This window comes from Bolinopsis microptera, chromosome 2, assembly GCF_026151205.1.
Source record: "Bolinopsis microptera isolate Bmic1 chromosome 2, MBARI_Bmic_1.0, whole genome shotgun sequence".
Lineage (NCBI taxonomy): Eukaryota > Metazoa > Ctenophora > Tentaculata > Lobata > Bolinopsidae > Bolinopsis > Bolinopsis microptera.
The window spans coordinates 13124888-13151847 of NC_087073.1; the positions used below are offsets into that span (position 1 = coordinate 13124888).

The 26960-nt window shown below is 41.0% G+C and overlaps 3 protein-coding genes across 3 annotated transcripts in view; all 3 read left to right on the forward strand.

The window, feature by feature from the left end:
* Positions 1–26960, forward strand: part of LOC134826600 (myophilin-like) — a 105575-nt gene that overhangs the window by 23181 nt on the left and 55434 nt on the right. The window lies entirely within an intron of this gene.
* Positions 8247–16198, forward strand: LOC134826592 (voltage-dependent calcium channel subunit alpha-2/delta-2-like). The gene is made up of 7 exons (XM_063839021.1): positions 8247–9421; positions 10156–10379; positions 10821–10997; positions 12914–13088; positions 13728–13918; positions 14193–14300; positions 14702–16198. Exons 1-7 carry the CDS (start codon positions 8638–8640, stop codon positions 14915–14917), a joined length of 1875 nt encoding a protein of 624 aa, XP_063695091.1. The 5' UTR covers positions 8247–8637; the 3' UTR covers positions 14918–16198.
* LOC134811139 (metalloproteinase inhibitor 1-like) lies at positions 20732–26733 on the forward strand. Its single transcript, XM_063817876.1, has 5 exons — positions 20732–20921; positions 24047–24114; positions 25125–25289; positions 25447–25649; positions 25838–26733. Exons 1-5 carry the CDS (start codon positions 20750–20752, stop codon positions 25953–25955), a joined length of 726 nt encoding a protein of 241 aa, XP_063673946.1. The 5' UTR covers positions 20732–20749; the 3' UTR covers positions 25956–26733.

Below are 26960 nucleotides of genomic sequence, written 5' to 3' on the forward strand. Positions count from 1 at the left end.
CTACTAATCTTCTATCTTTCGAATTCAAGCAGTTTTATTATAAATTTATTTTTAATTGTACGACTAATTGGATGCACCCAATTTTTGTCCACTTAAGAATGTCGTAAATAACTAAATATTTGGTATCTTCTTTCGTTATACCCCTGTTTCAATAAAATGAAAAAAATTGGGTGTTTCCAAATAAAACTCGAAACAAATAACCTAAGCATGTTTCTAAATGAAAATTCGTATATATCTACAATTTAAATGAAAAAAAATTATGCAGCAACATTGCATTAGCAGTAAAAAAGTTTTTACTGTTATTATATGACATGGTGTAATTAATCGATTTAATTGTCATCAGATAATTATGTTATATTTTAGCTATATATGTAACTACGAGTCCAAGAACGATAGATGCTGTTCTCTCTCTCTCTCTCTCTCTCTCTCTCTCTCTCTCTCTCTCTCTCTCTCTCTCTCTCTCTCTCTCTCTCTCTCTCTCTCTCTCTCTCTCTCTCTCTCTCTCTCTCTCTCTCTCTCTCGGTAAAATATTTGGTAGTGAAAATTTGTACAGTATTTCTGGCAGCTTACATTAATAGATTAATAACCAATAATATAATATCAGACGCGATCATCGATCGGGACATTCAGCCCACATAAAAAATGTAACTGTATTTCTTGTTGTCGCGGAAAAGGTCTTAAGAATATGTAATATAATGATAGAATTAAAAATGTTGGTCTCACTAAGGTTTAGGACATAACGCTCTAAATTTGCCCTCTTAGATCAGCAGAATACCGTTTGAGCCAAAGTAAATTCCATCATACTGTTCATGTTCAGGCTAAAAATAAACCGTGATTCATCTTTAGTTATTAAACTGACTTTCGTTTAGCCGTCCATTTTCATGCATGGCATGAACAATCAAGTTTGATTTTGTACGATTCAGGAATCCGATGGAAAAGTTATAATTAGATTTAGAATTAAACTTCCCTACTGTACAGTAATCGTGCATAACAAGGTGGGGTGACATTGTTTTATCAATACAAATACCTGCAATCTCTCTTTAGTTTTAACTTTTTATAGTTTTTTCAATATTTTCCTGGAGTGGGTATTCTGCAGAAAATAGTTTGTAATATTCTATTTTTAGTGCAGATTTGGATCGTTGAATGTTGAACTAAAACCACATCATATTTCAAAATTAGAAATTGAAAATTGTAGTATAAACACTAAGCTAGATTACAAAATCAATTCAAATAAATTTGAGTATTAATTAACCTCTGAAACACAATTGGATGGTTCATAATAATATTCGTAAGTAAGTCTTGCTGGAAGCATTAACGGTCAACATTTCAAGGTTTTATAACATCTATCTCCCTAGTATCTCCGCAGTCCTTCAACTGAATGGGAGGGATGTTGGATCAACATCCTCTCCATTCAGTCCATCTCCTGCATCAAATTATATTTTAAAAATCTGATTAAAGTTCTGCACTGGCGGTGTCATGAAGTACCAGTACCACGGTAGTACCACTGACAACACGCCGTCACCAGTACCAGTACCAGGATTAGGAGGAAGTTAGGGGAGAGTTTGAGTCCTGCTAGAGGAACATACGTGTTGCACCAGTCAGTGTCACACACTTCAGCAGCACAGGATTGGTTGGACACGGTCTTGTTGGGGTCTGTGATACCTACTCTGCAGTCGTTAGGTGCTGAAATTATAGTTTAGAGATCAGGTTTTATTCTATATTTTGCTTTTCATGTTATACGTGCTGATTTACAAAGAATATTTTAACTTTAATTCACAGTAATTTAACAAAAATTCAGTTAATAGTAATAACTTGATCGTGCTGAACTATTTAAAATTAATTATTATATAATAATGCAGATTGTCTCCTAATATTTGTTAACAATTTATGATCTAGACGTTCATTGGAACGTTTTGTACGTGCTTTTTTGCTGCAAAATCGGAAAAAATCGTTAGAAGTAGCTATAATCCCTTGTCATAACCGAGTGAAGCTTTACAGTTTAACCGTCAGATGATAACTAGCCAGCAGTGGAATGCGCACTCTCATTAACGGTAAAGAGATGTTTCTGCGTGTCTGTACTGGGCGCCAGTCTCGCTGATTACCGACAATAACATCAATTAGTCTCGCTGGGCGAGCCCAGAACAGATTGTGACTACACTTCTTGAAGGTCCAGAACTTCGGAACCAAAGTGTGACTACACGTACGAGCCATTAATGTTACATAATGTCATAATACAGTAAAACCCCGATTTAACGCGGAGTTTGGGAGAAAGGAAACAACCGCGGTAAATCGGGGTTTTTTGGAACTGGTTAATCGGGGTATATTATGTATTTTAAGCTCTATTTGGGGAAAGGAAATGGCCGCGGTAAATCGGGTTTTTGCGGTATTATATCGGGGCGCGGTAAATCGGGGTTTTACTGTATTACATACTATGTCTGTTGCAACTTCTAAATCTACAGAGGAGCGCGTCATCATGGACTTAAGATGTCGAGTAAATATGCTAAAAATATGTATAATCATGAATTGACGCCAATCTACGCCAAGAGGGTAATGTCATTAGATGTAATTTGATGTAATTATTTGTGCTTTAACGTTACGGAATAACTTATCGGACTTTAAGTGAACGGTTTAAAACAGAAACTAGCCTTTAAAACTCTTTTCATAACATTTGTTTCCAATGAAATAATATAGATTCATTACGAGTTTGTTTTAGTTGAGCACATGTTACAGAATTTAACATTTCGTTAAAATTTGACGGGAGCATTGTCCCTCTCCCAGAAAACTATGAACAAGTGAGGTAAAATAACTTTGCAAAGTTTTGCCACTAAATCCACCAAGTCGTCTGCCTTGTTAAACTTAAGTGAACAGAGTGTCTCGGTAGCGTGCAGGAGTCCGCTGCTGTTTTATTAATAAACAAGTAGTGGAGGAACTTTAACTGTCACCCCCACCTGTCTGTCCCGTTGTGTAATAGCCAGATCTTAAACATGTTGTCAGTGTTACCGTACCATTCTAACGAACTAGACCCAGGCTACGTCATCAGGATGTTGCAGGGATTACACGTGGGGCTCCACAATAGAGGAGAAAAGTTTAATCAGTTATACTCACTGGAATCATTGTAGCAGGTAGAGACGAAGTAGTCTATTCCAATATAGTTGTACACTGTCTTGGAACACTTGTATGGGCAATTCTGAAATTAGGCGTTCTGGTCAGTGATTCTAGCTTACTAGTATATTACTAATTATAATGTACATTATGCACATACATATTACACTAACAGGCATGTATCATGAAATATTAAATTTTGAAAATCAGAGAATAAAAGGTTAACAAAGTTAAAGTAGATAATGAAATGTTAGGATCCTCATATCTCACTTTATTAGGATCTAGACACACACTGTAGTTCATACTGGGTATAAAGAGACAATTATAACATTGCAGCCCTATAACCTCCGGGGCGGGACACTGCCCCACCACTGTGATAACTTCTAACCAGTGACTGGACACGTTATCAGCCTTGGTCTCACTGGCAACTGTCTCCTGGGTGATACCCCCAGTAGTTGTCGTGGTAACGGTGGTTGTTGTTGTGGAGTTTATCTTCCACCACCCTTCTATCAGCTGGTTGTTGTTGACAGTAACTTTGGTCACCACTGTTGCTTCCCCTTCTTTAGTGGTACCCTCTGTTACTTTTGTCGTTGTGACAGTTTGGTTTGCATCGTTGAAGTAGATTGTGTCGTTGGTGTAAGCGCCGTACGTACAGTTACACTGGCAGGTGGAGCTGAAAGAGAAAAGAGGGAGTGTTAGAGACTAACCTTGTTGGGGTCCAGACACGCACTGTAGTTCATACTGGGGATAAACAGACAGTTGTAGCACTGGAGTCCTATAACGTCTGGGATGGGGACATTGCACGTGCTCCAGGCCACGCCCCTCCCTGTCACGTCCCCTGTTACGGTGGAGGTGATATTGGTCTCTGTGGAGGTTCTGGTGGTGGTGCCTGCGGAGGTGGTGTCCTTGGTGATGGTAGTGTTCACCACTACCTCTGTGACTGCGTTGTTTACTGTTGTTGTGGTTGTTACTATGGTTTGGTTCAGGGATACTGTCCCATCGTCCCCGATGGAAGTAGCAGAGTCCGTAATCTTGTTGATAGAGGTTGAGTTAGTACCGTTACCCCAGATCCAATAGTCTGTGCAGTTGCAGGAGCAGGTGGAGCTGGAAGAGGACGCGATCAGGGAGGGGAGGGAGGGTGGCACGTGGGTGCGGGAGCGGCACGTGGAGTCATGCACAACCAGTTTTACAGCCTATTAAAATGCAAAATATACAAAACGGGTCTTAATAGAGCAGTGGGCGACCAAGTACTGTTCATGATTACCGAAATAGTATTATTCATAATTCCCATTATTTATTTCCTCTATTGTCTGATTTATTGAGCTCTAAATCTTGTTATAGGCACATCACTTTGGTCTAGCAACCACATGTGGGTCTCTTACCGTACCCTTATAAATATTCTGTTTCATCCATTTTCTTATATTCATGATTTTCGCTGTTCGTAATGAACGAATTTGCTGATAGTATAGATAATATGCGATTATGTTCATTTCAGAATTTTCCTCTCATCCCCAAACCTAAAGTGGAATTACTGTACTTTATCGGCCTTAAGTTTTCCGACTCAAAATAGTCCTTGTTTAACGAAAAACAGTTAGGGTGGGAAAAGCAAAAGGCCAGAAAACTGAGGGCCGATAGCATGAAATAAGGCAAACCGGCTGCACCTACTTTAAGGGGTAAAGAGTAGAGTTGTAGGCCGTGTAGTTGTGGATCTTAGCCTTGTATTCCTCCAACTGCAGGGCGACTGCAGTTTTGTTTACTGTTGATGTTTCCTCTGCTTTTTCTTCTGTTTTCTCTTCAGTTTCTCCATCTCTTTTTCGTTTCCGCTCTCCGGTTTTTTCCTCTTCCTTATTTTCTTCAGCTGGCTGAAAACATTGAAACAGTTCAATCAATGGTTAATTAAACCTTATTAACTCACCGGAGAAATCTTCACTAGTCTCTTTAGTTGTGCCAAATGCAGTCAGCACCAAGGAATGGAGGCAATGGACACATGTACCAGACAATACTGAGCCAATGATACTACTGAATAGAGACAACGGTCCATCAGGTTTCAGTCGCTGAAACGTCCAGTGGAACCGGCACGGGTGATGTTGCGTTCCTGATTCCCCCGCAATCCAATCCAGTCTCTTAAACAGAGCCTTAAAGACCCTAATTATAGCCCCTAATCATTGGTCTGTAGCAACACATTATAATGGGCTCTAATGGGCGCCATAATGGGATAATGGGGGAGATGGCTAATTGTGGTAGTTTTAATTACCACAGTACACTCTGTAGCTCTAGGATAGTACGGGCCGGTACTGTAGTATTGTTACACTATCCCAGGTTATAATGGACTAAAAGCAGAATCCGGGTTACATTTCATTATTCCACCTGTTAGCTGCAACTAGGCTAGGTGGGGTAATTCAGCCGCACATGCGTTTAGTATGTGCATGTATCGCGGTTACAATTTCGAAATCGAATTCGCAATTAAAGGAGAAAGGTGGGCTTGGCACAATAATTGTAATATTATGTCTTGAGATACGCAGTTGGGTTGACTATCCGTTGAACTTGCATCGTTTTCTGAATCTTGATAAAAAATCGTATAAACGTGCATTATTGAATCGCAATAAAATGCATCGTGAATGTCAGGATAAGACTGTTATAGTATTATGAGCAGTGCTTCTGGGAGTGTTCGCAGACGTACAGAGTAATGATTTGCTAGTTTACCAGCACTGCCGATTGTGCTCGTCCTAAGTCAGCAGCTTTAAACACAATCAGTAAATCCAAGGGTTCATTTGATAGAGATGATCGGGCGTGAATAAAGATTTAATCAGGCTATAGTTTTATCTAAGTGGAATTAACTGCAGCTTTTTCATCTCAATTATGAATTAAATAGAATGGCACTGTTTCTCACTAATCACTGCATTCACAAATCTTATCCAGCTATTTCACTTCTTTTCATTTCATTTCATATGGTGGTGCTTGCATATTCGTTACATTTAATTGGCATACTTTTAATTAATGAATAGTATTATGTTAGTTAACAATGCGATTGCTAACCTTAGGATCACAGTTCAAAGTCCATGTATTAAAGGTGGTGTCATCTGCACAGTGAGAGCCGTTCGGCAAGGCGGCTTTGTAGATGTTGGTGCAGTCACAGTACTGTGTCCCGGCCGCTAGATTACCTGCAAATGAACCGCAGTTATACCGCATTTATACCGCAGTTAGTCATGCGCTTTCACATAATTGACAGCTGTATTATAATGGCAGTGGGGCCGGGCGTGAGCTATAACGTGAGTTCAATAAGTTGGGTTAACGTTAATTATTATGGGTTAACGTTAATTATTATGGGTTAACGTTAATTATTATGGTTTAATTATGACATTATTAGTTTATCTACGCCTGACTTAAACCGAGTTTAATTTTTGTGACAACACGTTGATATCAGCTCCGTTTATTTGTCACTTTATTTTGAATACTTATTTCCTGCGGCAGTTCCATCACATATTTTGCAAACAATCTAAACAAGCTTTTGATCTGTGTTTCGGCCATTCATCATTTTATTAAAGCCAATAAAGCTTTTGATCTGGTTAACAAATCAAAAATCGCTTTTGAACCCGATTTGAGGACATCAGCCAACCGACTGGTCGATTTGTCCGAAGGTTTGCATTTAAATCTTCACAAGCGATCACTTTTTAGGTACACTAGCTGTTTCGATTAATTGTTGTCACTCAAATCTTACGCCAAGACGGCGAGACTGCCCAAGCTGCTTGATTTCTGTGGATTTAGAGACGAGCAAGTTTAAATTTTTACCAAACTCTGAGGAGTTCCACTGCAGATAAGCTGGTATATCCGGGTTAAGAGGTTTCACTTACTGGTTAGTACACAGAGCAACATTAAGCCGCATCCAGTGGTTAGGGCTAATTTTCTTAAGTTCATTTTAATAGAAATCAGCTGCCAAAGACTTTTAGATGCGGTCGTTTTGAGATAAAGACTCTGGGAAGCAGCTAGAATCTTCAGTTATCACAGCGAGCCAGGTCATTTCTTAGGCAGACAGAAAACATCACGTGGCATTGCTAGACGTTTCTAACGGTTATAGTTTTATACCAATCGGAAATCGAAACCCATTTGTTTTATACCGGTCGGAAATCAAAACCCATTAGTTTTGCGGCGAGTAAAAAAGAAATGATGTCGAATCAAATAAATAATTGCCTAATTAGATTAAAACATTGCAAGCGCACATGTTTGAAATTGGCTGGAGAGATACGAGAAAATCAACAGAAAACACTAACTACTGACATGATATGCTCAGAGTTGAAAATGTGCAAGAAATTTTTTCACATTTCCGTATACACAATACCTATTATCACGATTATTACTCTAATAACGATTGTAAACAAAGTAAAAACGATTACTTTTATACGTCGAAATTAATAAGACTTACAGTCATTCCTGAGTTTCTGAGTCAGGAAGTACGTCAAGAAGATCCATGATCCTCATGTTACAAAAGAATTAACAGCAGAGTTCCAGCGAAGTCCCAGATACACTAGGCCAAACCCAAAGATTTCCCATCGCATGCTGACAGTTTTAAATCGTTTTCCGCGAACAGCAACTGCGGTTGATGAGTAAGGGCTCGGTTACGGCTCGGTTGCGGTACATTACGTGGAGACTCGGCAATATTCTATCGAACCGTTTTCAGAGATTGTGACTCAGTTCTCTTTATTTGGTGTAATGCCGACTGGGTGAATTAACGAGTTTTATTGGCCGTGAGGTTGTGGTCTCTATATGGCTTTATCGTACGTCCAAGGCACGCACATAATTATTTTCAATAGAATTTTAGCCTATTCCGTTCTCAAAATTGGTTAAATTCTAAATTGAAGGCATTAATCGTCATTATTTTCAGTTCAGCCTTTTGTTCCGAGCGTAGTGCTGAAGCCGGACTTGCGAGGTCGAGTGCTCTAGCTAATTACTCGACTATCAATCTCCTAATCAACTTGGCCTACAAATCATGAATAGTAAACACAATAATTAAGAAAAGTAACTGTACTTTGCTGCAATCCCGTGTTCCCGTGTATTTTGATCCGGATAATGGATTATATCTAAGACACATCACCCTAAACAGGATTAATTGAGTATCCTGTCCACACAAGGAAGCGCAGTGTGATGTTGTTGATAAATTGAAGGTTTTCTTCGGACATCTGATAATTAATAATAATAAACCGTAATCTTCTTCTTAGATCTTCCTAGACGATTTCTGTTGTAGTACACGCTAGTGGTGGTACAGTGACCGCCTACATTTCCTCTATCTCTCTACTCTCCCACACAAACACACCAAATGGACAGAGCGGGCACCGTGTCACGTGGTACAAACCCTTTATTGAACCACTAGACTCTCTGTATACAACCTGTGTTACAGGCTGCACAGAATAACCTAGACTACAGCTCTCCCCCGGTGGTTCAAGACAGTATTGTTAGTGGAAATCAACTACCTGTCTGGTGCTTGCTACCTGGTAAACTACTTTACAAAAACGTCTCTCTGCGGTTATTTCAGTCCATACCATGAGACATCTTGTGTTGTTGGCTGCGTTTTGCTGGCTGGCTTCTCGCTGCGACCTAGATGTCAAGCTGCAACTCGTGGAACTGTTTCACAAAGTAATCAACCCTGATGTTATCAAGAACGCATATAAAAGAACTAAGAGTGTACCTGCGGATCAGGACCAGATTATAGCTCATGTAGCGGATGTCACAACTAAGGAGTTCAGTGAAGCGTCCAGTGCTATCAGAAACATTCAGAAAACAGCCGAACAGGCGTATCAGAAACACACATGGTCAAAAACCCTGGAGAATTCGTTCTGGAACGCCTTCACAGACCCTATCAGTTCAACTAATGGGTCTCATCTCCCTGTAACCTGGATTAACAGGTATAAAGGGAACGTTAGTTTGTCTTACTCGGCTGTTAACCTGCCCATAGACGTGTTCCCAAACTGGACTGATGTAAAGAACACTATTCAGTGGACCAAGGGGTTAAACCAGGCCTTTACCGAGAACTACCACCACAAACCAGTCAACATATTCTGGCAGTACTTGGGGACCCCTCAAGGGATTATGAGAAGTTACCCAGCTTCTTTTATCGAGGAGAAACAGAGGTTTACTTTCGATGTTCGGCACAGACCCTGGTACAATGAGGGTATAGGGTGTCCTAAGGATGTCGTGCTTCTTATAGATACTAGTGGGAGTCTGGAGGGGTTTCCTTCAAAGCTACTGAAAACTACAGCCAGGAAGATGATCGAGCTCATCCTATCAGACTCTGATTTTGTTGCTGCTATTGGAGTTGGAACGTCAGGTAATGTTGTTGCATATCTGAGTTTGTTGCATATTTCACTATGTTACGTAGACGACCTAATTGTTATTTGTTACGAATTCTAAAAGGATTAGGAATTAGAGTGTAGATCAGATTTCAGAATCTAGTGAAAATTTACTCAATATTTACGTCAGACTGTGTCAGAATGTGAGCATGAATAATTGCCCTGAATTAAACAATTTCTACCGTCAAGCAAGGTGAATATGTCTAATATCTTGCTGACAGTAACAGGAAACAGTCAATTAATTGCTCACGAACAAACAGTGATTAGCACGTAAATTGCTCTGCGCACAGCTGATTATCAGTTCCACAAAACTGCCCGTGACTTGTCACTGGTAGAAACGACTCCAGATCATGTATATTATATTATCTAACATCACATACATTTATTATTTATTATATCTTACATCACATATCTATTACATCTAACCTAGCATACCTATTATATCTAAACTAACATATCTATTACATCTAACCTCACATATCTATTATAGTATTATATCTATCCTCACATATTTATTATATCTAAACTCACATATCTATTATATCTAACCTCACATATCTATTACATCTAAACTAACATATCTATTACATCTAACCTCACATATCTATTATATTTAATCTCATATATCTATTATATCTATCATGAATCCTCACATATTTATTATATCTAACCTCATATTATCTATCAATTCTAACATCACCCTCTTCCCCAGCTCGATACCTGACCTGTAATGGTCTGCTCCAGAGGGCAGAACTCGCTGTAAAGAAGCGACTGACAGCAGTAATTGATGACTTTCCTCCGTCCGGGACCAGCAACTGGACGCAGGGGATCATGATGGCGTTCCAGAGTTACCAGAGAAGCAAGGAGGCGGGGCTGACGGCGGGGTGCCGCAGAGTCATGGTCATCTTCAGTGATGAGACCTCACAGGATCTTGACGTAAGTGGATACGTGATATCTTGACGTTTATACACTTTGTTAACTACCAGATATGAGGTGGCTTTCTATTTTCATCTCCACCCCAACATTCTCATCATTCTGATCGGTGCATGCTTTCAAAGTTGCAAGCTGCTAACAAGTCTCCAGGTCTCATGTTCTAAAGTTAATAATAGATGACGGTATGTAAGCAGGGGAAGGTAGCTGTGTCACGTGACGGAATGTAAGCAGAGGTTGTTTGATCATTTCGCAAGATCAAACAATGAGATTATGTGTGATCATCATGTCATGAGTCAAAACAAAGTTGCGCCTCTTCCCCATTATCACTGACGTTTATTATGATTTTGGTTTAGTTTGCATCACCTAATTTATTAATAACTGTCGTTAACTTATGAACAGTCAACTCAGTAATACCAATAGTGACAGCACAGGTTTCTCCCACAGAAAGTGATAGCTCAGTACGATCCGGAGAGAAGTGTCAGAGTGTACGTCTTCTCCTTTAAACGGAACGAGGGTCTATTTCAAGACAAGCTGGATAAGTTAGCTTGTCTTTATAATGGGGTTTACAAGAAGATTCTCTACTTTGGACAGATTGGAAATGCTCTTCAAAACATCGTACAGGTATGATACACATCATACAATATAACTTTACACATCATACAATATATCATACATTATACTGTGTCTGATCTTTGATGTAACCTAAAAATTTAATTTTTAAATTTTAAAGATCTCCAGGAAATAAATCAGCTGAATAATTTTAGATCACTCATCAGAGTAATAATAATGTTAATAAATTCATGACAACTTAGCCTGCTATAAGATTAAATCCCTATTGAGCTCTACGCATTTACAACTTCTTCGATGACAACTTAATTTTGATTTTGGTGAATTTGGCAGAATCAAAGTATGAAAGTATTTCAAACGTTCAGAATTTACAATAATTATGTGACATTAATTTCTTTGTATTTGACTGTCAAATGAAGTCAGCATGAATCATGATTACAATCATTGCTCTTTGACAGTAACGGTTCGCTCAATTCTCAGAATTCATAAATATGAGGAATTTAGCCGGAATTTTAACTTCCTCCAAGATTTTCGCAGAGATAAGCCAAACTTTCGTAAGATCGTTTAAAGGAAGGGCTCCGTCTAGAAAGAAATATAATTTCCATAACCAAATGATATTGTTGTCTACTACATAAATGGGCAGACTCTGATCACGAGTCTGTAGCTATACAGGACCTCCGGTTTTCGTGAAAGAATCTAATTTAAACTATAGTTAGATTATAACCTTTACATTGTCTATACCTCTCCAAACGTAAGAATTAATTCAAGATGACAGTGACTGTTACTTCTGATCATAAAATCAAAATAAAATGTGGTAGCTGTAGCTGCGGTTGGTATTACTGCAACATTCTCCGATATCTCATCAAAATCGTGAAAATTTTCTGCACATAATTCTGAATTCATAAGTTTTCATAGAACAACTGTTAAACGTTATTCAAACAAGTTGTTTAGATCGAACGTTAGAGCCGTTACCAAAGACCTATTTAAATTTTTAAATCGATTCTATATTCATAGAATTTGGTATTTCCATTTACAGAATTAAGGCCGGTAAATGAAATGATTAGAGGACCAAGGCTCTAACTTTTAGCACAGCTTCCAGTCAATTTGAAGGAATAATTGTCCCGCGTAAATTTCTGCAGACAATTTACTTATAGCGATTATACTAATTAGGACAGCTGAGTCTGCACTCATTTATTTGTGGATGCAGAACTTTGCAAATTACTCCCAAAATATCAACCCAATGCCAAAAGTGTATTATTGCAACCACTCCACCATCATCAGACCTCCATTCTACTGCATGACGACGGTTCACCCAACCATGTGCTTTCGCGCCACTGCGTGACGCACTTGTTTCCCCCGAATGGCGGGCGCCACTGCAAGCGCAAGGGCTCTCATGGTTAGAGCAATGACGACAGTATGATTATTTCACTGCACTAGTCGAAAGAGAGCTTTTATGCAGAGTTTTATCCACGCAACTATAACTCTGTTAAACCTACTGTTACACCTACTGTTACACCTACTGTTACACCTACTGTTAGTGTTACACCTACTGTTAGTGTTACACCTACTGTTACAGCTACTGTCACACTCACTGTTACATCTACTGTTAGTGTTACACCTACTGTTACACCTACTGTTAGTGTTACACCTACTGTTAGTGTTACACCTACTGTTACACCTACTGTCACACTCACTGTTACATCTACTGTCACACTCACTGTTACACCTACTGTTAGTGTTACACCTACTGTTACAGCTACTGTCACACTCACTGTTACACTTGATGTTACACTCGATGTTACACTCAATGTTACACCTACTGTCACACTCACTGTCACACATCTTGATCTTGATGTTACACTCGATGTTACACTCGATGTTACACTCGATGTTACACCTACTGTTAGTGTTACACCTACCATGTTACACCTTCCATGTTACACCTACTGTACTCTATAATGTCCTTACAGGCGGAGACGATGCACCTTTATAATGAGGAGATAAGACCCACGTGGAGTAACGTTTACAAGGACCTGAATGGATTTGGTTTTGTAGTCACGGTTACTCTGCCAGTAGTGGTAGCCACCTCCCTCAGCGAGAGAATCGTCACTGAAATAGAGTTCAAGAACAGTGTCTCTTTTCTTGGTATGTATCGCAGGGTATTTTATCACTTTACGGTAGAGCCCTGATTTTATGAGTTTTCTTAGGCCGGAAACTTAACATTCCCCTTTCCGGAGAAGTAGACTTCTTGGGCACTTCTTCTTCAACAATTTTCAGATCTTTTAAGCTTCCGTTAGTGTTTCTTTCATTAATTTTAGTTATAAGACTCACAACTATAATGAATGCAGAATTGTCGCTGAAACTCGTTCTTAGTACCTTTACTAATATCCAGTGATAATTAAGTCACATTAAATCAGAGTTCTACTTCTAATCTTCTATCAAATAAGATTACTCTAAATTTGCAGCTCATTAACCATTAGTCACCAGTGTTAATTTCAGTATAATCCCTAATAGTTAGACCCAAGAGGATGATTATAATAAAATCAAAACATAGTTACCAGAATTAGAATCACACATCGTACATTACTTACCACTATTTACGTTATTTACGTTATCTAACCACCGGGACGGTTGAGAGGGCTTAGAAAAATAATTATTTTTACCATTGTTAGTAGCAGACCGTGTATCTGAATATGGACATTTTACAATTTCATGAGCCATCTTAACAAAGAACAAGGGCTAAAAAATTTAAAATAGACATCTGAAAGCTAAATACATTCACAGGTGTAGTTGGTCTAGACTTTAAAACAGACGCCATTATAACAAAAGCAAGCAGCACCCTCCCCTTGAACACCGCTCTGATTCTCATCAATAATAAAGGGTACCCCATACACCACGATAAACTTGAGGAGTATGCCTGGAGCGATGTAACCACAAAACTTCAGGACTTTCAGTACAGTGCTGAGGGCAAGGAGGTGAGTTTCGTGCATTAAAACACATTAAATATATAATTGTTTTAAGTTTCCTGGAGTTCAATTTTAATTTTAAATTCTTACATTGGCGATCAGGGCTCGACCGAGATCTTCACAAGGGCTTAACCAAGATCCCGACCCCTGCCTCGGGGCCTCCCCTACCACCGGCGGCAACTATCGAGAATTATTCTACATTTTTACCAGAACGTTAGCCTTGCTTAATGAGGGGATAATCTCTTTGATTGCACCTTTTTACATTATATCCCTGCTGTTTCAGGATCTGCGCTTGCTAGAAGAGAAAATGATGCAACAGGAGCATGCCACTGTGAAGACCCGGGGTCTCTTCAGTGTCCAGTCCAAAATAAGAGGCTCCAACACCATACAGGTCAGTTTTCTGTCAATCAATGAGATATGCGCCTCTCAAATGACTACTCAGTCGTACAGTTTAGTCGGTTTTCTGTGTTTGAAATACCACTGATTGAGAGAGACGAATGAGCTCATTTAGGGATTTCTTTACGCGACCATAGTACAAAGAAAACATCTGTTTTCTGATGTTTAGCTGGGTGAGTGTAACCACCCAGTCTGTCCTAAGATATATCTTCCTTTTTGAAGTTAGCAGTAAAAACCAAGACAGGTTCCACTAAGGGTAACGGAAATTGCAGTGCCGGATAAGGACTATGTATCCCTGCAGGGTTACCCTTAGTGACATTAGCAACCACTCAGACTATGACATTAGCTGATGAATGCACGTCCAACTTGTTGTCACCGAGATTCATGTTCTTTCAGGATATAACATACCAAACTGCTAAAGTGGAAGGGACCCCCTTCAGTCTGGCTATCAGCTACACCGACTATCCTGTGGAATACAGGGTAGTGGATACCCCCACCATCTCTCTCAGCCAAATTAGACGCCGATTAGAGACTGGCGGGACAATTATGGGATCCTTACAAAACTACACAAGTTCAGCTGTAATGAGTCTCAGGTTATTCACAGGTTGTTGAGGGGTATGGATACCGATCATATCAACGATGAGTTTAAGTTTGAGAGGAGCTCTTACTGTAATACCAAAATATTCTCAGTGCTCACCGATTTGATTATTTCCGACCAATTCAGGGAATCTTTCCTCAAATCTCCAGATCTGAACATTCTAGGGAGATACGTTATAACGTATAATGGGCTGGTTTTCTTCGACAACAAACAGTGGAACTCAACTGATAGATCAGATCTTAAATCGTTGTCACCGTTTGCAAAGGTCATGAAGAACTTGACTGATGTGACGTACTATGTAGGATTACCAACTAAAAGGGGTTGTTTCGATTTTGAAACTATCAATGTCACACAAAAAATTATAGTAGGAGGAAAACTGGTTGCTGCAGCAGGATTCGAGATGGAGTTGGATAGTTTTAAAGAGAATGTGTTCAGATCGACTCGAGCGGATCCAAACCTCGAATCTGAGATTTCTCTAGTTGATGAGAATGGGTATATGATTGCTGAAGATCCATCTCAGAGGACCAGCAAGTTTCTTGGAGAGGAGCACCCTTACCTGCTACAAGAACTGATAAAAATAGGCGTTTACACCAAGAAGACACACGTAGAGTGCATCAGAGAGTGCGCGAACGCTTCCAAATTACAAACTCCAACCCCCGTCCCCACTTCCAGTGCCTCACATCCCCTCTCCATCCTCTCCAAGAGTCTCAGAACTATAACCCTCTTAATACACATCCTCTGGCACGCATTCCTCTTCACCCTCGTTAAACCTCAGACCCACTATGAGTACAACACCAGTCTACTCTCTGAACAGCATCAGGACAGAATCAGGGCAGTGGAGTGTTGTCAGGAGTTCACCCACTACGAGAGAGACTTCTCTGTCTCTATAAACGTGGCATTGTCCATACCCCGGCAGTGTGATTGTGGCACCTCCTACACTGTCAGTCCCATCCCCGAGACTAATCTCTTATCTTTAAAGAGAGGAACTAACCCTTACTGTGGATGTAGAACACAATCTGTGAGTTTGAGTCAGGGAAGAGAGACTATTGTTTATCAGATGTGTTATAATTCCACATATCAGCATCGGTTTAGACCCTCTAAGACTTGTATTCTCGATCAGGGGACTTTCACTGCACCCGGGTGCAGTAGTTCAGGAGATATAACTTTTAGTACCATTCACAGTCAATATTTCACACTCTTAACACTGTTTTATTTGCTTGCGTTTTAAATAATATAGGGTTTTATCATTGTTTCGAAATGGAAAACTGTTGTACATATTTACACTATTGATAATTAAAAACAAAAAAAATAAAAGGGTTTTTGTTTCGCTAAAAACTTCACATGGTGACTATAAACTAAAAAACAATACTGCTAATTCTAACTGAAATAGAAGTAATATGGCTCTCTTTGTCTTTCAAGACATTCTAGTCTTAAAAATCATATTTATATTTTTTCATGAATCATGATGGTGGTACTGGTAACAAAGGTTCGTGGTTTAAGTTGAGATCGTTCAAAATACTGTCGATTTGTTTCCTTTTCCTTCTAAAAATGAAGGACCAGGAAGTTAAGATGAGGAAGATGAGCATTAAAAGGGCCCAGAAGGTAGCCTCAGTTCTCCGATAAAGCACCGCGCACACAGCCGACAACATGGCACTGGCTAGAGAAATAACCAGGAGCACTTTACAACAGTTCTCCTGTTCCAGAACATTCTCCGTTTTGATCCACAGAGTTCGGAGGCACGACATCGCATCGGGGGCTGACCCTACTTCGGAGTTATCCCACCTTTGATTAGGTCTGATTGTTATATCACCTGGCGATAAAAGATCGTCACCACCTGGTGATGTAAAGTCTACAGGACACCTAGCTAGAATATCCAGCTGCTCCTCTGAGAAGTGAGATAGGTGGGCTCCCAGCCAACAGACGATACTCCCTCTCCGAGCCTTTTCGTGGCGACTCAGTATACATTTTCCTGGGGATATAGTGGTTTCAGACGTCTCCGGATGGAGGTGTCAGACGTGTCTCGTGTCATAATCAGTCGCTTTGTCAGGGTTCGCTTGTCTACTTGTTGCTGATCTGTGACATGGTGAAGTTCAGACCCGTTACTACACTTGGCACGCGACTTAAAACCAATTATCAACTTAGTCGGATCAGTCATGTCTTGTCAACATTATCCAGGAAATACAAGGGTTCTCGAACCTAAATATTCTGATATCACGTTATCCGATACAACAAGTGCACGTTTTGGGGCAATAATTCATAGCACATCTTCTAAACAAAGACTTGCAGTTGACACAGCACCCCACCCCGGCTAGTGCTGCTGGGGCGGTCATAACCAGCAGAATGACCCCCGCACAAAGGAGCACATACACTAAATACACAACATGTGGGGACATGTTGAAGGAGAAGGTGAAGGGGAGGAGAACTATCCCGACTGAAGTCATTATACAGGACACCACAAACCAGCCGTTCGGAACCATCAGGTTGTTGAACCGCTCGTGTCGGCTCTTCTTGAAGAGACGCATGGTTATGTGAGGTTTTGTGATACCTTTTAGCGGGGGGACTGTGACAGTTTCCATGGGGACCTCCCCACTAAAACTCACCCTTTCTGATTCATCATCGAATTGGACAGTAGGGTTTTTTGTGATTTCATTTTGGTCAGCCTGGAGTTCCTTTTCAGTTTGTAAGTCTGTTTGACTGTCTTTTTGTGTTGGTGTGTCGAGATGTGTATTATTGTCCTCCTGATCTGTAAGAATAACATTCAAAATAAGATAATTAATAAAAGTGGAAAATGTAACAGAGTTACCGTTTATGTTGAGTTACAGGGAGGGAGGGGGTAGTAGAATGGGAGAGATATCAAAATGGAAGGGATGCAATTTAAAACATTCATACCTTCATGTTGAGGCTGTTCCAAATTTGAGTTGTTAATTCCGGTTAAGACTAATTGCCCATGAAACCCAAACAATCGACATTTAGCCATTAGCAAAGTATGGTACCCAAAACAACCGTGTCTCAATTCAAAACATATTTTATTAACACACTTTGTCGTTCACTAAACCCAAATATTCATTTTAAACATAACCTCCATCAATGTGCCCTATTTCTATATTGGTATTACAAACTTACAAACATGGCTGGGGAAAATTTAACGGAGACGTGATTGGAAACGAAAATAACATGCCACAGGGTAGGAGGGGTAACAGAGTAGGATTGTAACAAAGTGGGGGGAGGGGGTTAACAGAGTGGGAGAGGTAATAGAGTGGGGGGTAACAGAGTGGGAGAGGTAATAGAGTGGGGGGTAACAGAGTGGGAGAGGTAATAGAGCGGGGGTAACAGAGTGGGAGAGGTAATAGAGTGGGAGAGGTAATAGAGTGGGGGGTGACAGAGTGTGAGAGGTAATAGAGTGGGGGGGGTAACAGAGTGGGAGAGGTAATAGAGTGGGGGTAACAGAGTGAGGGGGGGTAACAGAGTGGGAGTAACAGAGTGGGGGTAACAGAGTGGGGGTAACAGAGTGGGGGTAACAGAGTGGGGGTAACAGAGTGGGGGTAACAGAGTGGGGGTAACAGAGTGGGGGTAACAGAGTGGGGGTAACAGAGTGGGGGTAACAGAGTGGGGGTAACAAAGTGGGGGTAACAGAGTGGGGGGGGGGGGGGGGGGGGTAACAGAGTGGGAGGATGACAGAGTGGGGGTAACAGAGTGGGGGTAACAGAGTGGGAGAGGTAATAGAGTGGCGGGGATAACAGAGTGGGAGAGGTAATAGAGTGGGGGTAACAGAGTGGGGGGGTGTAACAGAGTGGGAGTAACAGAGTGGGGGTAACAGAGTGGGGGTAACAGAGTGGGGGTAACAGAGTGGGAGGATGACAGAGTGGGGATAACAGAGTGGGGGTAACAGAGTGGGGGTAACAGAGTGGGAGGATGACAGAGTGGGAGGGGGTAACAGAGTGGGAGTAACAGAGTGGGGGTAACAGAGTGGGGGAGGGGTAACAAAGTGGGAGGATGACAGAGTGGGGGGGGGGGGGGTAACAGAGTGGTAGGTAAAGGTAACAGGGTTAGAGGTTTTACCTGAGGATACGGCATGTTCGTACGATGGTGGAGCCTCGCTCCCTCTTGGCCCGTCAATTTCTTCCATTTGTTATGTTATTCATTAAAGATCAACATGCACATCCAGTCTTTACACAATTTTACATAGCTTTTATTCTACAGTGTACAATATGTTGTAAATTAAAATATTTTTCATCAAAACAATATGGCCTATTTGTGATGCAGGCTCAACGCAAGGGGTCAAAATGACAACTTTCGTCAAAATGAGAAATGTCATGCATTCCGCATCAACGATCAAAACATACCGATCAAAACAAATCAGACAGCGCTGGTGGATACAAATTTCATCAAAATATCTAAAGGTAAGATAATAGTGGTGGCAGCATGCAGCGCGGTGTCATGCAAAAACTACACTATAGAGCGCCCTGAACACCAGCTAGCACTGCAAGGAACCATCAATACTGTTTAAAAGACAAGACCACGTGACTAACAAACAGTTAACGAGAATATAAGAAACTAAATAGCAGTCAGCTGTATCAATCAACAGTGTCTCAATATATTTTCACAAGCAAGCCAAGTAATAAATTAGATTACTATACATGCTATTTCTGGCGAGTATATGTATTTGAAGAGCTGTCAAAATGTACTATATGCGGTCTATAACCACTGTCCACGGGATAAAAGGAAGCGTCAAGAAAGCTCAAATAGTGAATATCACACGATCACACCTGCGATGCGAGTGAGCTGGTTCCGGTGTGATTATCACACTGAGAAAGTGTGACGATCACATGTAAATGTTACACTGTGACAGCTTAAACCCTTCCACTTCCCACTGATAACTTTCATCAGACAGAGTTAATGTGACAAATAATCCTGAGAGACAGTACCTGACCCGTATTAGATTGCTCAACTGCCCAATGTCCCAATTTAATAATGGAAAATAACCCTGAAAATAGTAGTTTTCTAGACTTTTTTAGGTTCATTGTTTCCCCTTATCGAATTAATTGCTTTGGCATTGTTTAAAGGTAGCCTTCTCAGTGTAGATATGCAGGCAAGTTCAGGTAAGACGTGAGGGAATTCGCAATTTCATTGTCTTCACTTACAGGTGTTAATCAATAAGGTTATGAAATGTTATTATCATGTCGTTATAGTTGGGAATCACTACAGTACTACAGTGATATAAAATGTGGCCCTGCATTAGAGTTGAAACTGTAAACGTAGTCTAGCAGTTAACATTAACTAACCAGTAACCATTTATTATTACGGCCCGATTATCAGGTCCATTCTTTCCACCCCGTATAGTTAAAACCAGGAAGCCTCATTCCAGCACTTCTTGCTCATATCGTGGGTACAGGAATTATCATAATGGGATTTTGACACAGGTACCCGATCTCGAATTTCATCGCACCATCCTGTGGTTGGCATTGCACCATACTCAACCAAGAAGATTCCTCAGTCCGTGGCTGCTGATTTTATTACAATATATTCAACCTGGCTGCTGCGTTACAACAAGGGTGAAGCGCATTATCTCCACTGAACTGGGGTTTAAAATCTACCTGACCTCGGTGGCTGGATGCCAACTATTGGGTAGAGGAGATCTGACTGGGTTGAGGAGAGAGGGGCCCGGTGTGGACTCATCGCGCCTGCCTGCCCTTCTCTGTGATACCGGGGCGCCAGTCTCCCCTCTGCGACCCGGGCAGGGGGCCCCCTGTGCAAGAGGCGCCGGGCAGAGTGTGCAGCCGAGTCTCCCTGTCGCCTCTCAGCTTAAATAGTCACACTATATCACTTCAGTGCTGCACAAATCCACTATGTTCTGCTTAGTTCTACTCGTTCACTTCGCGAGCCTGCTCGCTGCATCTACCATTATCGACACGTCCCAGATTGGAGATACTGCCCCACAATTCGGAAGGATACCTCGTCAACCTGGGTGTTTCTGCCTCAGATCCTCGCTCCACAACCACATGTGTAGAGACGATTTCGGTGAGTTGTTATTGCGTCAAAACTTTGCTTTGTTACTTTGTATCTTTATTTTGCGGTTAGGGCCGTTATTGCGTCATGGTCTTTATTGATTGTAGGTCGTCATCAGGGAAGTCGCACTAGGGTGGGAAAGTTGCTAAAATAGAGATGACAATTTCTAAGTTTAACAAACAGTCACAATCACAACCTGAAGCTGCTACTTTGTTTTGTTTCTACCCCATTAGATTACTTTGTGAATCTGCAGCACCGCCACAGTCATTAGCTTTTCCACTTCTGTTTCAGCTTTTAACTTCTATTGTAGTTTTTACTACTTCTTCTTTTTGCCCATGAATCCTTGAAATAGTCACAAGATCCACCTCTCAACAGAGTCACTAGCATTTGGTCATCCTAAAGCCCTCCTCTCTTTTGTCTCCACAAACAACAACCTAACAGTGAGTGGGCGAGGAATGTTGGAATGAACATGAGTGAGGTGTTTTAGCACTCCTCCGGTTACCAGCGGCCGTCAGAACAGCTGTCAGCCAGCTGGTTAGTGAGGTATGTGAGTGAGGTATGTGAGTTAGACCTGGTGGTGGTAAAGTATCCCCTGTAGACAGGAAGGTGTCAACAGTAGTAGGTTCACATTCCTCTCACAGCTCCACAGCTAACCCCGACACTGCTCCGGAGCTAACCCCGACACAGGCGTGTCAGCCTCAACTCTAGATCTCCCCGCTCATACCCGACATATGATACCACATTTTCTCGCGAGCTAGGCTTGTGCCACGACTATTACGATGCTAATTATATTGGATTATTTTTATCACAGCTTAAATCCCGCACAGATCGTGGCAGGCCATGCCAGTTTCAGATTGAACGCAGACCCGCCTAGCTAGACCCGTCGTACAGCTAGACCTGTACAGGATAATGAGGCTGTTAACTTCTACTTCTTTAACTTTTTCTCCCACTATTCAGCAATATTATTTCCTCTCCGGAGCCGATGGAGTTGGCGCCTATAATCTGCGGCAGCAGACTTTTTGTAGGTGTTAAATTTATCCAGAGCGAATATTTGTAATAGCAATGTAACCGTGATGTCTGCAGCATGTCGAATTATTAACATATGTAACACGATCGTGGCACCAGGCCTAAATAGGACAATCACGAGCACTCAAGTATTCAATTCGAACTTCAAGCATCCGTCATCAAGTATATCTTGGGAAGATTTCATCAAGGATATCTTGGGAATTATATTTTGTGTTTCCGCTCATGTACTGTCGGGCAAACAACCAGACTATTTGAGTTAAAGACCAGTGAAAACAGTGACCACCAAGAATCTTACAGCTCTATATTTAGCAACTAATCTTTCCGGTTCAATTAATTCAACAATCCTTCTCTTTCAATGTCCCCTGCGAATTAAAAATCGAATATTCTACCAACAAGCACAACAACTTGTGTCTACTATTGACCCTCCTACCCTTCCCACCTCCATGTAGTGTGTGACACAAGTGTTTAAAGAACTCAGAAGTGTTACCACTGACACGACCAAACAGTGATCTCTTTCCAAGTTTACTCTATTTGTGTTCCGTTAATTCGGCCTGTAACTGGGAGGCTGTATCCTTTGAGGGGCGCCATGTATCTTCCTTCATGTTGCGTGCTTGTACACTAACTTAGCATCAGCCTACCTGGCTCTCTTCTTGTCAAGTTTTAGTGTGAACAATGATAATAAATTAGTGTGGATTCTTTGTTCAAATTCCGGATCCAGGCTGACTAGCTCAAGTAGTGGATACTTGTGTCACCCTACCAAGTACCAGCGCTGTTATTGTAGTATTGTGGCTGGATCTGCCTAATTAAATGATGATATGTCATCCCACAGCCCCTCATTTGCATAATTTGAAAGCAAGCAAAACTCCACCCTCCTGGAATTTCAGAAGATCCCCCAGCTTACAGTCTCCAAGACCGGAAAGTATTTTAACCTGCCTGACTGACTGGGTTGAAGGCGTGCTAGTGTTCCTCTGCTTAGATTTAGTAAAAAATTCAGCCACCTTGACAAGAATTAACAGAGGAGATTAGTATCTAGTGTAATCGTTATTACAAGGATAAGCATACCCGGCCTTTGTGGGCCGGTCACCATGCACTCCCATAACTTTTGTCGCAATATTCATAAAAGAACACGTTTTGTTTTCCTTTTGAAATAGGCGACCGTAAATGAGGATTGCTCTATTTTTGGCAGAAATCCTATCACTGTCCGATCCCGCCAAAATCTTTATCAAGCCCGCCAAAATCTGTACCATAATTACTCCCACTTCGAACAGTTACTTCACCTCTCAGTGAATAGACAGTCACTTCACATCATGTTGAAGAACTCCCAGTGAATAGACAGTCATTTAACCTTATTTCGACTCTCGGTGACAGAAAAACGGCCGTTTTAATTAGCATTTTTGCAATATGCCGTCACTACCAGGTTCCCAGGATTTGTTATGTAATTTGACCAATGCCACCGGCGTGAAGATCCCTGGCTTCAGTAGGAGTCCTGACGTAACGAGGCATTTATTTTAATGTCTTTTTATTCATTAAATGAGAGCTGATGTCCGTGTATAGCGCCATTACTGAGGTATATTAATTGGGGGGGAGGTATTTGAGGGGGGTTGTCATCTAGTTGGAGAGTGATTAATCTGGTGCTAGGCTGACAGGTGATGGTGCCGGCAGATCGTGGAGCCTTGCACCTCACACACTCTCTCTCTCTCTCTCTCTCACCTTTCTGTCATGCTAAACTGTGTAGCCAGTCTCGCGTCGTCCTGACTATCCCACACAACACTATCTGTGAAAGTAGCAGCAGATGGCTGGCCATGTTGTTTCTCACCAACCTCCCGGAGAGACCAGTGCTCACTCGACCGCGGAGCTGACTCCCCGAGATACGGCACTCTGCCACCTGCGACTAAAGACTTGTCATGAATTGCCAATTACCTGTCATTGAGCCACCCTCCCCGGCCACACTGCCCAATCTCCTGTCAAACAATTTAACCGCGAGCATTCCAATTTGAGCCCATCTCACTGGCTCGCTTGTATCCAGGATTCTATCCTGGATTGCTCAATCACGTAGTCACTAGCTCTTCACAACTTCTCGATATAACTTTTAACCGTATTAATCATTTCAGTTATCAAAGCGAAGATCCTTGACGATAGCATGGGACGAGGACATCGACGTGCGCTTCATGGCTACCAGGTAATAACTCCCACCTTTCTTCCCACATTAGTAACTAGAGACTTATAACCCCGTTACAGGGGACCTCACTCTCCACTCCAGATACCAAGCCATATCCGGCTGATCCGAGCCATATCCCCGACAGTTACCGACTAATATCCAGATATTAGGTACACCTAGCACTGAGATATAAGCCTGTTAGTGTCAATAAGGGGGTGATCTAGTCTTGTAGTAATGAAAAGGTAACCTGTTAGTGTCGGGGAGTGGGGAAATGAAAGCGTGACAACCCCTCTTTACCTTCACTTAGCGGACTGATCCTTACTTAGCGGCCTGATCATACTTTTTAGAGTCAAGGTTTATTGAGTGACGTAGCCCGGAAAGAGCCTCAGGTTGAAATCAACGGCCAACTATTTGAGAGCAAGCATGACCCTTCTTTCTACTTATACCGGCCAAATATTTGAGAGCAAGCATGACCCTTCTCAATTCCATACCAAAGATCTCCATAATTCCATTGCAATGTGGATCACATACTGTAGAATTGTGAACAGGGCGTCTCCAATAAACCGCATGTGAGTTTAAAAGCAGATTTGGCGGAGCTGTCTGGGGCTGAAGCGTGCAAAATAGGAGGGAATGGTGTCTGTTTCCCACCGTCTACAAGTCTACCTTCTACCGCACCCCACATTTCAACATTGCCATCTCAATATTGCCATATTGCCATACACGAGGGCATAATTGTTTCTCATTTGTAGCTATACTAAAGGAAACAGAAATGTTACAAATGTAAAAAAAGTAAAATATACTGTGGTTTCAATTTCCAGGAGTTCAAAGGATTGATATCATTATCAGTTCTTCTAACTTTCTAATCTCACTCCATAGTCTCTATATTTGGGACCAAAATAACGATTACCATAATTTACCACAACTCTACTTATGAACTTTATTCTGGGTCTATTCTAATCATTGTTGAGACTTTACAAAATGTTGAGAGCATACTAGTACTACACCGTAGAAATAACACTCCATCACTTCAGATTCTAGTAAAAGAGATATTCCACCTGCCGGACGGAGACAATCTAAAGGCAGGAGATAGAGTTGCCCTGTACACTCCAGCTAACGAGGACTTCTGCGGTACCTCGTTCGTCAGGAGAAACACTTATCTTCTGTCTGGGAGAATAGTTGACACTATCCTTGTTGTGGTGAGTTTCCTATTTTCAGTATTTCCGCTCACATCAATAAGCCAATTAACAACAATACTAATACTATTCACTAACCCTTTAAATTGAATTTTTGGGACTTCTTTTTCCAATTTGATACTTCCGATCTAGATGAAAGTAACACCTGACTCCTTTTCAGACCTCTTGCGACTACTCTAGAAAGTGGTCGACCATCACCACCTCAATACAACGTACCCTGAACGCCCTGCCCAACAAGCGACACTGCTCCTGCAAGGTGTTCGGATGTAACGGGGAAGTTTGCGGAGGCGTCGAGAGTGGGGAGGCGTTCAGCGTGTTCGAGACCAGCAGATGTTTCACCAAGAGGGACACCCTCCAAGAGAGGTAAGCAGGAAAACTTGAAAGTATTAAAAAATCATCACATTCGCAGTGCTAGCTGACAAGAATTAGCAACAACATTTACTTGCTATTTCTATATTAATATGAACTTTAAAACCCGATAAGTAAATTTTGGGGATTATTATTAAGCATGTCGCACATTTTTTGGATGTTTGACGTTTTCACTACGGCAGGTGTTATGAAGACTACGGTGAGTGTCGTATGAGCAACAGAGGAACCTGCTCCTGGAGATCACAGAGAAAACCAAAGGTGTGCATGAATGTGGCGAGGCGGAGAATGAGAAATACTTGAGCTCATATTATCTTATTATATCTAGAGAACCACATCGAGTGAAGATATGACTTACGAAGATTTAGGAGAAGTGTGACACATCCGTACTCAGCTGAAAACGAAGAGGAGAAGAAGATTTCGACCCAACCTTGAAAACAAAAGACTTTGCTCTTGCAATCCTTAGAACTAGCACTGTGAAGATATCAGACAGATATGTTATTTTTCACAGATTTATTCTGAATTGATTGTGTTTTGTAAATTCCCGAGATTTTCTGGCTTGCTCCTGTTTTAAGGTGCGCCAATGCTAGTTTTAATGCTAGTAAATGCTAGTAGTAAATAACAATGTTATTTTATTCTCACATCCATTTAGGGTGAAGGGTCAAATTATGCAACGTGTTAGTCAGAGATTAATTTGCCATTCTTTTTAGAATCTTAAACGATAAATAAAATGTCACGACACTTATTGAACTATTGTTCAATTTAAAATTGAGGCCAGATAAACATTAGATTATATTAAAGCATTGCCTTTAATACCATAAAACAATCCTCGGTTCAAAATCATTTTTCATAAAAAAACGTCCGTTCTTCCACTGATAATCAGCGAGCTATGTGCTGAACTGACAGTATTTAGCTTATTAGAATAGAGCTATAGAAGTAGTGCATATTGTTGTGATATGAGACTTAAAGTCATTATTTATTGACCAGAGAGCTCAGCTCAGGTGTTGAGATGTTTAGATAAAAATTGTTGAATTGTAAATACTTTGGAATCAATGTTATCAGTTTCAAATTCAGATTATTCAGATCAGCGTTTTATTTATTTTGTCACTTTTATTCGATAATTTATTTCATATATTAGTATATTGAGAAGTATTACTATCAACCTTCTCATCGGCCCATAATATGGCACACTTTGAATACATATCTGAACGTTAAACGTAGTGGGAACTGATAATGAAATTGATAGACAGGGTATCTCAAATTAAGGCTTCTTCTGCACTCACAATTAAAATGATACGCACAAATTGG